This window comes from Bacillus rossius, chromosome 1 (genome assembly GCF_032445375.1).
Source record: "Bacillus rossius redtenbacheri isolate Brsri chromosome 1, Brsri_v3, whole genome shotgun sequence".
Classification (NCBI taxonomy): domain Eukaryota; kingdom Metazoa; phylum Arthropoda; class Insecta; order Phasmatodea; family Bacillidae; genus Bacillus; species Bacillus rossius.
In genome coordinates, this window is record NC_086330.1 from 369,959,415 (window position 1) to 369,976,200 (window position 16,786).

The following is a 16,786-nucleotide window of genomic DNA, read 5'->3' on the forward strand; positions in this document are numbered from 1 at the left end:
AAATCGACCACCAAGATTTGTTTACATTGTTTGTTAGTAAGTTATAATTAAAGCAAATAAAAGCGTGTTAAAAAAAAACATAAGCAGCACAGAAAATTCCGTGGAAGGGAATTAGTCAGAAAATTATTACAACACAGGCGGTCATAGTGGGTTGAAACGAGGCGAGACAGTCGCACAAGGACAAAAAAACTACTCTGGGCAACAGAGAAAAAAGCAGGCGAACCCAGCGATGTGACTAGAACAGATATTCTGGACAGCACAACGTCGACAGCACAGAAGAACACAGAAGGCTTCTAAGACAACAGATGCTACGTTTCGGGAACTGGCATCTGTTTCCGTCCTCGGGCGCAACAATGATTTATAGAAGACACTAGACACCGGTGTTGTCCAGAATATCTCGGTTCGCCCGTGTGTGTCTCTGGGTCGTCGTTCTGTTGAGTATCATCCTTGGGTTCGTCTGTTTGTCGCGGTGTTGTCCTAGACTGTTATTTTTTTGACGTGACGTCTAATAAATAGATTAACGTCGGCTGCACGCACGAAAAAGTGTCCCTTAATGCACATTGTCCCGTTACGATGTGTCCCGTTACGCTCATTGTACGCTTGCGCCGCATCTATCTCTCTTCCACTCGATTGGAACAACCATCGATTTGACTTTTTCGAGACACATTAAACTTGAAACACTCCCATTCGTTTCCTACTTTCACTATCATCGTCCTATCCTTAACAGAATAACACAGATTGGAAGAAGTTAAATAGCAAACATGTATAAAAGTTATAGTTAAAAAATAATCTCTTCGTTAAAGTAATAAACGTATTTGAATTAATGAGTGCAAACAAAAGTAAATTTATCAATTAAATTGTAGATTTCATTTCACTACTTCTTTGTATCCATACAAAATAGTGATAATTCAATAAAAAATGATTCAATTTTATTCATGAAAGTATGCAATGTTTTGTTATGACGTTGTCACGTTAGACTATATCGTCCGTAAACCGACTTTACAGACAACCAATTGTTTTTTTTTTGTCTTTGTTTGCCGTCCTTGTATGTAATGTCTCGTGGTTTGGGCGAGGAAGGGCGCACGGTACCTGCCGAGGGCGGAGAAGTGCAGGCGCAGCGGCGCGGGCGGGCGCCCCAGGTCCCTCCTGGGGCGGCGGTGCTCGGCCAGGGCGCGGCGGTCGTAGCGCGCCGGCTCGTAGTGCCTGATCAGCTCGCTCAGCGGCGGGCCTGCGGGCACAAACACACTCTCACACTCTCACACTCTCACTGCCACTACTACTCCGGTTACCAGCCTGGTCAGCTGGAAGAGGTTGGGTAGGCCTCCACCGGACCGCGGGTTCGCTGGGTGATTGAGGGGTCCCGGTGTGAGGCGGGAGACCGGGGTAGGCGCCAGAAGTGATGACAACTCCAGAGGGCTAAGGGAGCATCCAACTTGCTGGTGAGCTGAGTGGAGTAGGGGGCCGGAGGTGGTGCATAAGCTGGGATGGGTAGCCTCAGCCTCTGTGTATAGCTAAAAGCTCTAACGCTCTTCCTGGTTGCGTATGCGGCGTATCTGCATCCATGCCCATGGGGGCCCCAGCATGGACGTTCTTATAGGATATGAAGGCTGGGTTATCAAAAATGGAGGAGAGATCCTCAAACTTGCCACTACCACGGTCCTGCTCACACTCTACCCCGCTGCACATGCTTGTTAAGTGCTGCGTGGCTTCTCTTTTAATAATTGCCTTCATACTGGTTTCCACTGATGCTTCGATCACGGGAAACATATTAACGACTCGATGTAAGCTTTTGGACATACGCCATTGCTAAGCACACGTATGTCTGTAGAAGAAAACTACAAAAAAAAAGACAAAAAACACAAATTAAGCAAAAAAAAATTGCTGTTTTCAACAGGATATAAACACCACATAATATTCCCTAACAGGAATATGGTCAACAAACAAAGAAAAACAAATAAAAATGGACTAACAGAACGAAAAAAAAACACAAATGACGACAGAACAAAAATATTGAACCCAAAAAAAATTCAGCACAACAGTTGAAACGAGACAAAAACACGACAAAACGAAAAGACGGAACAAACACGTATGGCATATGGCGTATGTCCAAAAGCTTACATCATTGCACAAATCTTTCAAAGATAATAAACATATTAACATTTTATTTTTAAGAGGTGACTGCTTTACAATATTAATGATGCCATAAACCAATGAAAACTAAATGTACATACTGTTACGAAAGCGACGCGCGCCAGGTACCCGGGAGAACGGGCACTGACGTCACACGCATACCTTCGAGGATTACTGCGGCTCGGCCTCGCCACCCTTACTCCCCCCCCCTCCCCTTGCCAATGCTCCATCCTCCCACGGCGCTGCTATCCATCCTCTGGCGACCTGGCAATTCCACGGGCTTTCCGAGGCCACTGCGTGGAGTGGCGTGAATAAGCGCCGTTATCCTGGATGCTACGAGCGTTCGGGTCGGTCCGGGATGAAGCGACACGTCACAACAACCACTCCAGCCGGTTACAGGAAAACTACCTTGGCCTCCGCGGGGGTTCCGCGAGTTCCGGAAGTGCGAGAGATCTAGGTAGATCTAGGATCTAGCAGTTTTTAAGGTAAGTACAATGTTTCAGTATAAAATTAATTTTCTGAGACTACAAAAGAGTGACTATCGATAGTACGTATTATTACAGTTTAAGTCATCATTTAGAATGTACTTGTAGGGAAAATATTTTTTAGCAGCGCAACACTAATTTAAGACATTCCATTAAATCATGTTATATGTCATTAAGAAATCAATTTCAACTTATAATGAAGTAGCTTGACTTTTGGGTTGTAGCCGTGTCCTTGGCGAATAATTCACCGACGTTTCGGTCGACATTGCAGTCGCCATCATCAGGGAGCAGTTACCTACTGTTTCAATGTCGACCGAAACGTCGGCGAATTACCCAGAAGCCAAGCTACTTCAGACAATGGCCGCGAAAGCCTGCGAACATTTTTAACTTATAATGTTCGAACATCATCATGACGTTTAAATTAAAGTGTTGATCAAATATAGTGTATTAGACTTATGAACCCTCCTCTTAACTAAACGACATGGACAACAGTAAAGCAGCGAGTAGGTTCCCCTCGCACTTGGGTGTCGTAGAGCGCCAGGGCTCGCACTTAAGAGCACACACTTAAGCAAGAACGCTGCGATAGACGAGCAGAGAAAATACAGTAGAGCAGTTCCTTAGCACGTTCACAAGCAAAAGAATGATGCACATACATAACAGTTCAACTCACAGTTTAAAGCAGTAACGTGCGTTGCAGGAACAGTTGTGTGATGCCAACGACCAATCAGATAATTTTATCTATAGTAGAAGTCCTTGTGGGTTGTGGATACCAAAATTTAATTTCTCAGCACATTGAACTACATCTGAACTCAAGCCACGTCTTTATAAACTACTGTTACCCAAAGTGCTCTCACTCAGGTTTGTGCTATCATCGTCCATACTCGTTACTGTCGTCCTTACATGCTGAGCAAGTCCATATAATTCTCGTATTCCACCCTTCTACCCCTTATCAGCAATGCCATATTCTAGACCAATTTTACATTTCTTTCGACAAGTGTTTACGGCATTGCGTAATAATAAGGTATATTCATAACATGGTAGTCTACAGAGTGTTGATTACTCATTACTAGGGGCATGCAGATTTCGCGAAAAGATTTTGAGACCATATGAAAGTTAAAACACTATAGCACCGTCTGTGTTTCGTGCTTGGGTGAGTTTCTCCCACGTACTTATCGATTGTAACTACATCAATCACAGTGATTCAATGAGGAAGTTAACGCGTCCTGACTGGCTCGGTCAAATAAGTCAATGACTTCTCTCGTAGACGACCGCCAATCACAAGGAAGAAACCACAGGTGCGGATATACCTAGTTGCAGTCTAATAAGTGTTCAAATCTTTTCGCGAAAAATGCCTGCCCCTACTTATTACCGAAAAGATTATTAGAACGACTATATTTCCTCTCTCAAAAGCACAAGACTCGCTCTCAAGCGCAGGTGCTAGATGCGAACTGCGAGTCTTGCAGAACGCAGACAACAGAAGTATCCGTGAAACATCGCACCGAGAGTACCCCACACCCACCCTGTGCTGCTGTCAGGTAAAGCATCACGTGCTGGTACACGTCTGCTGCTGTCGTCACACGGCTCGCGCGAGAGCGCAGTTCTTGGACCACGCGACAGCTGCCCAGTTTCACCAGCACGTGCCGCGGGTAAGAAGGGCGCAAGTGCGCGCACTCGCTCACTCGGCTGCGCCGCCCCGTCTGGCGACGAGCAGATAATTGCCGCTGCTCGCCGGAATAATTGCATTTGTTCTCCGCCGGGCGCGCCTCGCGGCGATAAAGCTGCCTGGCGGGCGGCAGAGGGCGCCGTGAGGCATGGCCGCGCTCCATTACAGGCGAGACGGCGCTGCTGAACAACCCCCCGCCCTCCTCCTACTAGCTCAGCTATTCTTCTTTAAGGGGGTGCCTCCCATTTCAGGTCAAGATTTTACATTTACAGTAATTACAGATAAACGTACAGACTTTTTTCAATTGTTTAACTTTCACGAAATGAAAAAATATATGTACAACGCACACTTTTTGCATAATCAGCTGCCAAAGTTACATTTATAACGTTTTTGGGTTGAACAAATAAGGAGAATTTAATTTATTGCAGAACTGAAACTTTTTTAGACTTAACTGCAATGCTAATATCTACTTCAAGAAATGGTTTGAATTTCTTTCAGAAAATATTAATTAATTTTACTTGGCATTTCAAAATTCTCAACTTTTTTACGATTTTGACAGCCAAGAAACATGAAATGAGTTTTTGGTGATAGAAGTGCAAACCATATCATGAAGTAGCCAGCGGCATTGCAGTTAAACCAAAAAAGTTTCAGTTCTGCAATAAATTAAATTCTCCTTATTTGTACAACCCAAAAACGTTAACAATGGCAGATTTGGCAGCTAATTATGCAAAAAGTAAGCGCTGTATATATTTTTCATTTCGTGAAAGTTAAACAATTGGAAAAGTCTAAAAGTTGATCAGACCGCTTGCTACCCCTCACACCGCTGTAGGTGCTCCTCGCTGTGTGACGTCATAGCCCGGGAAGGTTCGCAGTAGCGCACTAGAGCTGTAATCCCTCCCCCTGATTTACGACAGCCGTTCTCGTATCTCCTCCGCTCATTGATTGGTAGTTTACGTGAAACAATGTTTAACTCGCAGACTTTAAGTGTCATAAATCTTTTGATATTAAAAAAAAATCCCATTGCATATTTCTGCATAATTTGGTTACTTAAGTCACAAATTGGTTATTTAAGTCACAATTTTATGACCTTCCAACAGGAGAAGAAAATTATTGATGTAAAGTTAAAAAATTCCTGGTTTGAAGTCAATGCACTTGGAAACCGTATAACGTAATTATAACCGGTTACAAGCAAAATAATCTGATTCAACAAGCCCCGCCTCATCGAGGATGAAAAAAACAAGAATTCAGTTTCAGCTAACGTAGCGTACTTTACTTGATAAACAATCACTATTTCCATCCTTTGCGTTCGTATTATCGCATATAGACTACTCACCTACCCGAAAACCACACCTAAAATACATCGAAAATATACCTAACTTAAAAAATATGATTATGGAGGCCGCCCGACCGGGCTCTGTAAGCGCGGAGGCGATAGGGGCGACACTAGCTCGTACACGACACACTTAGGCACCTCTACGCGCCAGGTAGAGAACCGGCGTACAGGCTTCGCGTCCGTAAAGCGCCTCTATGGCACTTATAGCTTTATGCTGGAATATTAAAGATGAAGGCTCCCTACACTTTTCTATATCACCCAAAACCCTGTGTTAAGAATTTTTCAAGCCTCAAAACGTCCATGAAAACACCCATTTGAGCCTTTTTCACCGAGTAGTATAATTTAGTACGAACAGCACCAGGTTTCAGACTGTGCAGCCGATTTGCCATCTCGGATTGTGAAGTCACGGCGGCCATCTTGAATGACCTTGACGCCAGCGTCCATTTCGGATTCCACAATTTTGTTTTCTACAAATTACCACCATTTTTAATTCCGTCATCTTGTTTTATAGAACTTTCCGCCTTCTAGGATTCCACCATTTTGGTTTTCTAGAACTTCCCACCAAATTGAATTATGGCATTACATCCGTCATATTGAAATAACACAGGAAGCATCCGTTTTAATAAAATTCTTTGAACAACCTCATATTTTTGCTCTGTTTATCATGAAAAATCTTCAATAATGCAAAATGAAACCATAAAGCCACAGAGAACAAGTCTAATTCAGCTGATGTCAAACTTTAAATACTGGATACAGGCAGCACAGAATATTCCGGGGAAGGAACTAAGTCATGAAAAAAAGTAACAGCACAGACGAACACAAGACGAGACATTTTCAACATTTAACTGACATCCTTCGTCAGGCACAAACAGATCACATCAGCTGATTTAGGTTTGTTCTCTGTGGGCTCGTGGTTTCTTTTTGACGTGACGTCTAATAAATCGATGAACGCCGGCTGCACGCACAAAAAAGTGTCCCATAACGCACATTTTCCCGTTACGCTGTGTCCCGTTACGCTCATTGTACGCTTGCGCCGCATCTATCTCTCTTCCACTCGATTGGAACAACCATCGATTTGACTTTTTCGAGGCACATTAAACTTTAAACACTCCCATTCGTTTCCTACTTTTCCTATCATCGTCCTATCCTTAACAGAATAACACAGATTGGAAGAAGTTAAATAGCAAACATGTGTAAAAGTTATAGTTAAAATAATCTCTTCGTTAAAGTAATAAACATATTTGAATTAATGAGTGCAAATAAAAGTAAATTTATCAATTAAATTGTAGATTTCATTTCACTCCTTCTGTGTATCCATACAAAATAGTGATAATTCAATAAAAATGATTCAATTTTATTCATAAAAGTATGCAATCATTTCATCAATGTTTTGTTATGACGTTGTCACGTTAAACTATCGTCCGTAAACCGACTTTACAGACAACCAATTTTTTTTTATTCCGCATTATTGAAATTATATCCCCGAGATAAAGTGCAAAACTGCAATGACGTTAAGTCCAAAGAATTTAAATCAGAATCCCTCATTGCGAGAATCATTTAACGTAGTAGACGTCCGAGTGGTAGAACAACAATAAAGCTTTACAGAACAGTGCGATACAGATAGGTGGTTTCTTCAAGGCTGCCAACACACACAGGCGCGACTGGAGGCGGCTGACCTCGGAGGGCCACTGTGGGGTCTCAGTGCAGAGCCCAGGGTACAGGCAGTGGCGTGGTCTGCTAGTCACACGCACGCACACTGGAGGCTCCACGGAGATGTGTTGAGAGTATGGCGCGTATCAGTAGGGGCATGCACTTTGCGCGGGAAAAAATAAATAAATCTGAACGCCTATTAGACTGCCACAAGGTACCTATACCCGCACCAGCGATTTGTTTCCTTGTTTATTGGAGGTCGATGAGTCGTTGCCTTGTTTGACCGACCTGGGAAGGACCTTCCACGAGTCGTGGGCACCGCTAGACTCTATTTTTGAAGTGAAAACCTTTATGGGAAGGTTTGGATAGGGAGTAAATTCATGTACGTCGTAATCGACGTGGCCTTCAGCGGACGAAGACAAGGTGGCGGACATGTCTTCATACCAGTTGACGATATATACCTTGGTATTGGTGGTGTGAGGTCAGTCTAGGTGGCTTCCGCGGAGGAAGGATCTGTCGTTTTTTTTAATTTTGCTCTTACCGGTTTCGAACCAAGGACGGGAATGGATCTAATCAATCAGTATTCTAATAAGTTAATTTGTTGATGAATTTTGAACTTTTTTCATTAAAATCGGATAATAAATAAAGATTTTCAAGATGGCATCCGTAACGATAATTGATACAGTTGTGACATAATTCAAAATGTCGGGTGTGCCGTAAGACGTTTTTATTACTTTTTATTGAGAATTTTTTAAATACATTCTTAAATTACTGGTTTACTCTCGCTGGAAATCTATCCGAGGACCGAAATCGTTTAAATAAGTAACCATTTGAAGTAGGCAATTTTTAAAACAATTTTTGGAATTTTTTTGAAATTTCTAGCATTGAAATTACGGATTTTCAAGATGGCGGTCGTAACGAAACATGCAACGGTTTTTTAAAGATTTTTTATTAAAAAAAATTCCTTATTTTATAAATTTTAAAACTTTTTTAATTAAAAACGGATAATAAATAAAGATTTCCAAGATGGCGTACATGACGTCATACTCGATGACGATATACATATATACCTTGCCATAAGTGGTGGGAGGTTAGTCTGCCAGCGGCTTCCGTGGGGGAAAGATAGGTCTTTTTTTTTAATTTTTGACCTCACCGGGTTTGAACCAAGACTCCGAGCTCCATGGCGTAAGTGTATATTTAACTTTTTTTAAATATTTTTTTATTAAATTTTTATTATTAAACTGGATTATTTAATTTTTTTTATAAATTAAAAAAATCCCGATTTTCTAACATAGAAATTACGGATTTTCAAAATGGCGACCGTAACGGAAATTGCAACGGCGACGTCATAATCCAATATGGCGGTCATAATCCTAGATGATGTCAGAGGCTTATCAGAGGCTTTAGAAATGGATGCTTAAGCCTTTTTTAGGACAATGTGTTCTTTCTAAGGCAAAAAGTATTTTGAGGTTTTCGAAAGACAAATTTTTGAATTGTGAAATTTTTTGAGAATTTTTGGCGGGATTTTTTTCGAAAAAAATTGAAATTTTGGCGATTTTTTTGCTAATTTTGACGATATTTGACTTTATTTTGGCTAATTTTGAAGGCAAAGGTTCCAGGTCAAGGTCATCCAATATGGCCGCCGTGACGTCAGAGCTCGGTCGGTCATTGACCCCACCACACCCTGAACACTTTGTCCCCGGAGCCCCCAAACTATACTACTACTATGCTTGAATGAAATATCAATTCAATATCTCGAAAAACGTATTCCATATATGCAAAAATAACCACAGCCATGTGCTGTACAAAATTACAATATATTTCTTGTATTACAACAATTTTTTTTTTCGCGACTGGTTTCCAGAAAAATCTTTTTCAAACGTACGGAATTTTCCCCCCTGTGTGGATATGAAGTGATCCGTAACAAATGCGCATGTTCCCAAGCAGTTCTCTGAAGCAGCCACGGCACGAGGGGGCAAGGGAGGGGGGAGGATGACCCCAGGGGCTCGTGGCCCGTGTCTGCATAATGCGGCCGTTTGCAGTCCCTCGCCGCTCTCCGGCGCTGGTCGATAGTCTCGATGATCGACTGTGCCACGGCGCTGCTCGAGATGTCGACTGGCACTCGCTCTGGGCGTCGAACTGAGCTGATGGCCATTGCAAAACGCGAATTATTAACACGTTAACATATTACATTCGCATACCACGCTTTAGTTGAATCTTACGTTCACCAATTAGTAACTCTTTTTTACGTTAAAACTTCTTTCATGACATTTATCCCGCTGGCTAACCGTTGTCCCAAACTCCCGCGATCAGAAGCAAATCTCCGGTGATACTTCTCCAACGCAGCTACGTCTAATTCCGCAGCTCAGTCCTGAAGACAAAGAATAACGCAAAAAAAAAAAAAAACAGGCCTTGAAGTCCAATTTCTAGTTGGACGGTCACAGGACTCTGCACCAGTTTATGAACTTTTGGCTTCAGTAGTTTGTAGAATCAAACTAGACTTATTCTTCCCTCTCACTGAATCTTCTTGAAAACGTCAAATGGCTTTAGTTTCAAAATGTGAAGTTATTCCTTTTATCTTCTCAGTGCGATTACAAATTATTATAGAAAATGTAATTTTCTGCACTCAACTATTTCAATAAATGCACATATATTCTTATTAGCCAATATTCACTTAGTTTCAATTCGTTCATGTCGTAGAAATTGTACAAAATTTGAAGAAGATGGCAGTGCATTAACTGTCTCTGACTAAAGCTATTCGTAAACTGATATTTCCAAGAAACTGTCCTGGGAAATATGCCGCACATAGTAACTATCCTTGATTATTCACAAAAATTATTAAAAAATTTATCAATTTTCTAAACACTATTATATCTCTATAAATATGCAATTTTCCAATACATAAAAACCTCGAAATTATTAAATTAATTGCAAATCTTCAAAAATAAAGGTTTTTAAATCACAACGTTTTTTTTGCTATTGTTCACTAGGCAAAAATCTAAAAAAAGAGAGAGAGATCCAAAACAAACGTTTCATGCTAATTTAAAGCAGACAAAGTAACTATAAAAAATTCAAAGAGATAAAACAAGAAATTACAGGGATAAATTTTGAAAAAATAATAAAATAAATAAATATTAAACCATTAGTCACACGACTGGAGGAAATGCGAAGTATGAGATTTCAGCGGATACCATTACATTATATGTGAAGTAATGAAGATAAATAGTTAGTGTAAGTCCCTTGAGTGCTTTCAAGAATCTGCACAGAACATTTCATGCCTAAATATTATTCTGAAAACACGCGTTGTTAGCCATTTTGTTTCCTAAGAGTAAAGTTTAAGAACTAAAAAATTGAAACATAACTGCTCATTCGCCCTCAGTGCATCTTTGTTTCTCGTAAACAGACGCCGCTCGGATATCCTCAGTAGTTTTCGAATGAAGGTATGCACGCCGTGTGTCTGTGCGCGGGTGGACAGGGGCCTTAATGGGCCCGCCTCGTCAGGGGTGTATGTGTGTCAGTGAGGCGGGATGATAAGCGCGACGCTCGCTGGTGCTTCTAGCGCGGTGTCTCCTCTGGACTGGCGCACGGTCTTCTCGTCGTCACAGAGCGGCGACCGTAACATTATATGGCGGAGAAACGAAGTCCCTTAAGTGCTTTCAAGAATCTGTACTGGTTGTTTTACGAATAAAAATTACTCTGAAAACACGCGTTTTTAGCCATTTTAACTCTTCTAAAAAAAATACAGTTTAAAAAACTTAATCCGAAATCAAAAGTACTTTTCGGCCCTCAGCGAACTCTGGAATTCTTTTCGTGTGCAGATCCCACTCACGATATCTTGAGTAGTTTTGAAATCGCGTTGTTTTTCCTGGAGCTCTGCGCACCGTCTGTGTGCCCGGGTAGGCGGGGACCTTACCAAGGGCGTCGGCCGGGTCCTACAGGGTCGTGTCCGCACGTCAGAGTAGAGCTGAAGGGAACTGTGCGGATTCTTTGCGGGAGTTGTTTACATCTCCCACGTGTACGGACAAACACACACAGGTTCCATCTGCGGGGAAAGAAGACGAAGCGAGAAGGAACCTCGGGGGTATCGCTGACGACTCGCTCGCTCGACGGGTCGTGGGGTCGACCCCTGCCCGGGCAGACACGCGCCGCGTCGTCACAGGGGGTTACCGCGCGAGCCGCTGTGATCTCGGCGGCAGGGTGTCCACAAGGAAAAAAAAAATATTCCGTACCAACATAGGCGAGAAAAAAAGTACTAGATTTGAAAAAAAAAAAGTACTAAATTATAATTTGTTATGGTTTTAACAATTTGGGAAGTTATTATGACATTGCAATGCTATAACTTAAATATCACACCACACACACACACACACACACACACACACACATACACTCCATAGTTTTTAAAAAATAATTACGCTTAATAATAAAACATATTGGAGTTACTGTAGTATTATTATATTAAAGATAAAGTACTAGATCTGAGCGTAAATGTACTAGACCACTAAAAAACTTATAAAAGTACTAGATCTAGTACGAAAGTACTAACTGTGGACACCCTGCTCGGCGGTGAACAGGAGGATACTGGCACAAGAACAGGAGACAACTGCTGCGACAGAGGGAACAAGGAGCGACTCGGAGGAGTAAGAAGATAAAGATAAAAAATAATGCTGAAGGTAGTTAAGAGAAGTGGGGGAATGCTTGCAGCCAAAAACGCAGAAGATGCACGGAAAGAAGATAAACGAAGCGAGAAGATAGAAAAGTTCGGTTAAACAAGAAATCAGTCGGAGAACAGGATGGTGTACGATCTGGAAAATTCAGGATTAAGAGCTCGGTTCACTCCCATGCTAGCCGAATGGCGGGATAGGGATTTACAGGTTAAACTTAAATGCACGCGATTCTGTCAGTTATTGTAATAGAAAACTAAAACAAACACCAAATTGTAGATATTATAAGCATACATGTTTCTACGAAAACAATTTTAATTTAATTTAAATTTTTAAGTTTGATATTGTAAAATTAAGTTTTAATTTTGTCACAATTATCAGTCAGTATGTTATACCCCCTTAATCATCTCGTAACAACGTTGGTCATATCTCAATCTCACGAAAAGTCCTTGGCTATGGCAATGTATCTGGTTAAATATACAAGCAACACCAATTTTTTTAAATGTATTTTGTGGCAGTGCCTGATGTATAGGCTGCAATGCACGCTGGTAATATGACGTGTTCCGCCGGCGGCGGACAAGAGATAAGGACCGCGTGGAAGAGAGAAGGAACGGCCTAGTTGCCACTTCGTCTATCTCCCCCTCACCCACCCCTTATCTTCAGCTCTCACGCGACAGTAAACCCGCACTTCAAGTGATTTTGTTCCTCGGTTCAATTCTCCAGTTGCTACGCTACAGCCATGGGAACAAATTGGCGTAAGTGTTCCAAGATCTCGCCACCTTTATCTCACCGTAGAAAGTCCATGAAAAATCTAATAAAGCTTCTGCTAGCATCTAAACGTCAAAGTAAATGGTATGTATTATATGATGCAACAATTATTTTAAAAAATTTAATTGTAATTTTTTTACAGCTGGTAAAGTAAGATAAGGCGATGTTGTAATCAGCATAACAAAAGCGTAATGCCTACAGGGTAACTATCAGCAGTGTCGTACTCGAAGGAGGATAGGGGAACGGGGCTCAGGAGTGAGGTGCTCAATGAAATTTTTGCATTATAGCACACTCGCTTAATTGAATATTTGCGCATTTGTCTACTTGCTCACTTGCATACTTGCACACATTCCACACATTCGTAGACATTATTATTCCCCTATCACTTACATATATTGATACATCACTTCTAACGCGCATAGCGGCCACTCGTCCATATGATTTTTATGGGTTTAACGGCTAGAGTATGATTTTTAAAGTAACACAGTCAGTACAGTATATAATTCTGTAGTTTACAACCGGCTTAGGGCTAAAGATTTCCAGCGGGAAATCAATATATTATTCATTCGTAAAATGTTTTTATTGGCTTTATATGTTGTGTATGGTACATACAGCCTTACAAGAAATACAATACACATTGTAAGTTTTATTATTTTGCCTGCCTATAAATTCAGCAAGCCTTTTTAAAAGATTGCAAGCAATACCGTTTAAATGTGCAACATGAAATGACCACTCTATGCGATATTCAACAGTATTATTTCAGGTGACAGTAGCTGAAGTCGCTATGTACCTTTGGAAGGAATTTGGATCAGAATTCCGGGTGTGCCATGAATATTTGTAAAATTGTATAATTTTTTTATATAATTTCTTTGTCCATCCGCCCCGGACTGGTAGACGTAAAGAGCGAGCGTTGAAAAGCAACAATTTCACAAGAAACTAGCTAAGCTTAATTATTGCATAAAAATGCGATTAAACTATTTAAACTATCAAAAAAATTATGACAAAAATCAAAATATACAAGGATTTTATAATCAATAATATACAGATAAATTTTACAAATCCCGTGCATAAGATTTTGATTTAGATATCGTAATGCAATGTAACGTAAATATTAACTTGTAAAAGGAATTATTACGTTTGATACAACTATTTTAAAATTACATTTCATTGTCTCGTATTTAAAAAGTGGTTAATATTTTTCCAACGCGATAATGTATCAAACGTTAAAATTTTATAATCTAAAATGAAAAATTTTTTTTTGCAACTCCACGACCCCAGAGAAACCTACCAGATTTGCTTCCATATGGGAGCACATAAAGAAACGTGCTCCCATATGGAAGCCAATTTAGCAGATTTTTTGTTTCCACCCAAACCGCCTCTTGGATAAGCCTCACTTGTTACAAGGGATTGTATTCCTATAAGACAAATGCCACCATTTGTCTGATCAATCCGCCTTGGAGGAGCCGGGGCGCGAACCCGGGTCCTACGAGTTACAAGTCAGACGCTCTACGCCAGAGCCAAGAAGGTAGAGCGACGTCATACCTGCTGTTAAGGTTTATATGGAAGCAATGTCGAACATACGTCGTTGTAGGGCATTTGTTTGTCGCAGAAATCCTTGACCTACGTGAATATACATATATGGAATGCAGAAGACAATCAAAAAAATTGGTTGTCTGTAAAGTCGGTTTACGGACGATAGCTTAACGTGGCGTCATAACAAAACATTGATGAAATGATTGATCCAGAAGAAAATGAAATATCATATTCGGCCTGAGACTGAGCCGTAATAGGTTTTTGCAACCAAACCATTTAGGCATTAAAAATATATTCTTTGAGGAAGAATTTTTTTTTTAATTTTTCTATCTTTTGTATGATAAAATCTACATCTGCATACTTTTATGAATAAAATTGAATCATTTTTATTGAATTAACACTATATTGTATGGATACAAAGAAGGAGTGAAATGAAATCTACAATTTAATTGATAAATTTACTTTTATTTGCATTCATTAATTCAAATAAATTTATTACTTTTGTAGTGTCGCGCGAGCCGTATTTATTTTGACAAGTACAAAGTGAAGGTATCGCAGTGGCCGGAATTTCGATTCGTCAACCTTTGGATTGGTAGTCATCGATGCTTACCGCACGGCCACGAGGCCATATTAGAAACTATTGTTTCAGATGTTTATATATATATATATATATATATATATATATATTCATAAAAAATTTTTTGTGTTGTGGAAGTTTTGAAAACGTATGTAGTCCGCCATGTTTATTTCTTATAGTGTTAGGCGGGTTATTAATAACCGTACCGATTGTGCTGAAAATCGGTGAACGATCGTTAAATTACATAATATTAATAATTCAAACGACGAAAATATGATTGAAAAGTCAAATCGATGGTTGTTCCAATCGACTGGAAGAGAGATGCCACGCATGCGTACAATGAGCATAACAGGACACATCTGTAGCGGGACATCCGTAGTGGGACAATGTGCGTTACGCGACACTTTTTCGTGCGTGCAGCCGGAGTTCATCGATTTATTAGACGTTGTCACGTCAAAACCTATGGACTTCTAACTATGGATCAGAGATTTTGAAATAAATTTTAGGCGTTAGTAATAAAGATTCCGCCGGCTTTCTTGGCCATTGTCTTGCATTTATTGGCCAATAAATTTAGGCATTAGTGTTCCTAAGATTAGGTAGTTGATACGCCGAGCCCTAACAAACCCGCCGGCACACGGGAACCTGTAAAATAAAATAAGGTATCAAAGTTTTTAAAACTAGTCAGTGCTGAAATTAATGGAGTTGAAATATTGGATGTTTTAAAATGAAGATTACTAAGTAGGATATTAATACATTGTTATCAGTTAAACAATTTCTTACTTAGAAGAGAATGTAATACTATCAACATGCCAATGACTACAATTATAATACGCACAATGTTATTATGCTGCTCTTTTTATAACATGGTTGTATTTGATTCGAACAACAGGAAAAAATTATTTTTCTTTACAAACTATATTTACGAAATTGAGGTAATTCGACAGACCCTTGAAAATAATTTTGATATTGTAGCCAATGATTAGGCATACGTTGGACAAAGTTAATTGTAAGTTAATTCAGATGGCTCATGAGGCTGGAATATACATATATATAAAAGTTACATTTAGGTTTATGTAGTGAAGTTGTCACTTAGTAACTGCAATTACGTTTATTTTCTCCCATAATCTTCAGTATAATTTGTGCCAAACTTCTTAGCGGGCGAATTTTCGCGATGTTGTGCATTACGACATCAAAGAACTTCTGACTCAATGTACAGTCGTTATCTTGGTAATAGTCTGCTTACAGCCGAGCTGTTAGCAATTTAAGCTACGGTGAACAGTGCTTTTCTGAGGACCATTGAGTGAGCAACTAGATGGATGAGTCGTTGTGACATTGCTTGGACAGTTATTAGTAGCAGCGATTTTTTTTACCTCTTAATTTATATATATATATATATATATATATATATATATATATATATATACACACACAAAATACTGAACATTTAAATGACATGCAAAGCACGACAAATTGTACAACTCATTTAATATTGTAAATAGATAGGTAAACTGAATATTTCCATCTTTTATTTCAGACTGTTAAATAAAATAATAAATGTTGTTTATTACATCCACAGCGCACGCTGTTCACCATGTATTTGAAAAAGATAAACATGAGCAAACTATTTAACTGATCAAATTAGTTTATGAACATTTTATAATGTGTATGAGCATTTAAAATCTAAATGTATTCTAAATTTTATTATTCAGGTCAGATCAGTGCAAATAACGATTTCCCCCAAAAAATAACATACATTCAAGCCGGCGCATACAAAATACAACTGCAATACTTATTAGAGCTGAAAGAGTTGAAGCAATTAGCTAAAAAGCTAAAATATAATTAAATAGTGCTGGAAAAAGGTGTGAATTAAGAATTCGTGTGAAGCTATTTCCCTTTTTATCTGGGAACCACAACTTCTTAATTATTTTTTTCTACACAGGGAAAAAAACACTACAAAATAGCTACTTTTATTTTTACGAAGCA

The 16,786-nt window shown here is 39.7% G+C and overlaps 1 protein-coding gene across 1 annotated transcript in view; it reads right to left on the reverse strand.

Moving 5' to 3' along the window:
- Window positions 1–16,786, reverse strand: part of LOC134528432 (disintegrin and metalloproteinase domain-containing protein 10) — an 89,471-nt gene that overhangs the window by 39,650 nt on the left and 33,035 nt on the right. Inside the window, exon 2 of the mRNA XM_063362040.1 lies at window positions 1,090–1,228. Coding sequence (XP_063218110.1) covers window positions 1,090–1,228 — 139 coding nt within the window. The remainder of the gene's footprint in view (window positions 1–1,089; window positions 1,229–16,786) is intronic.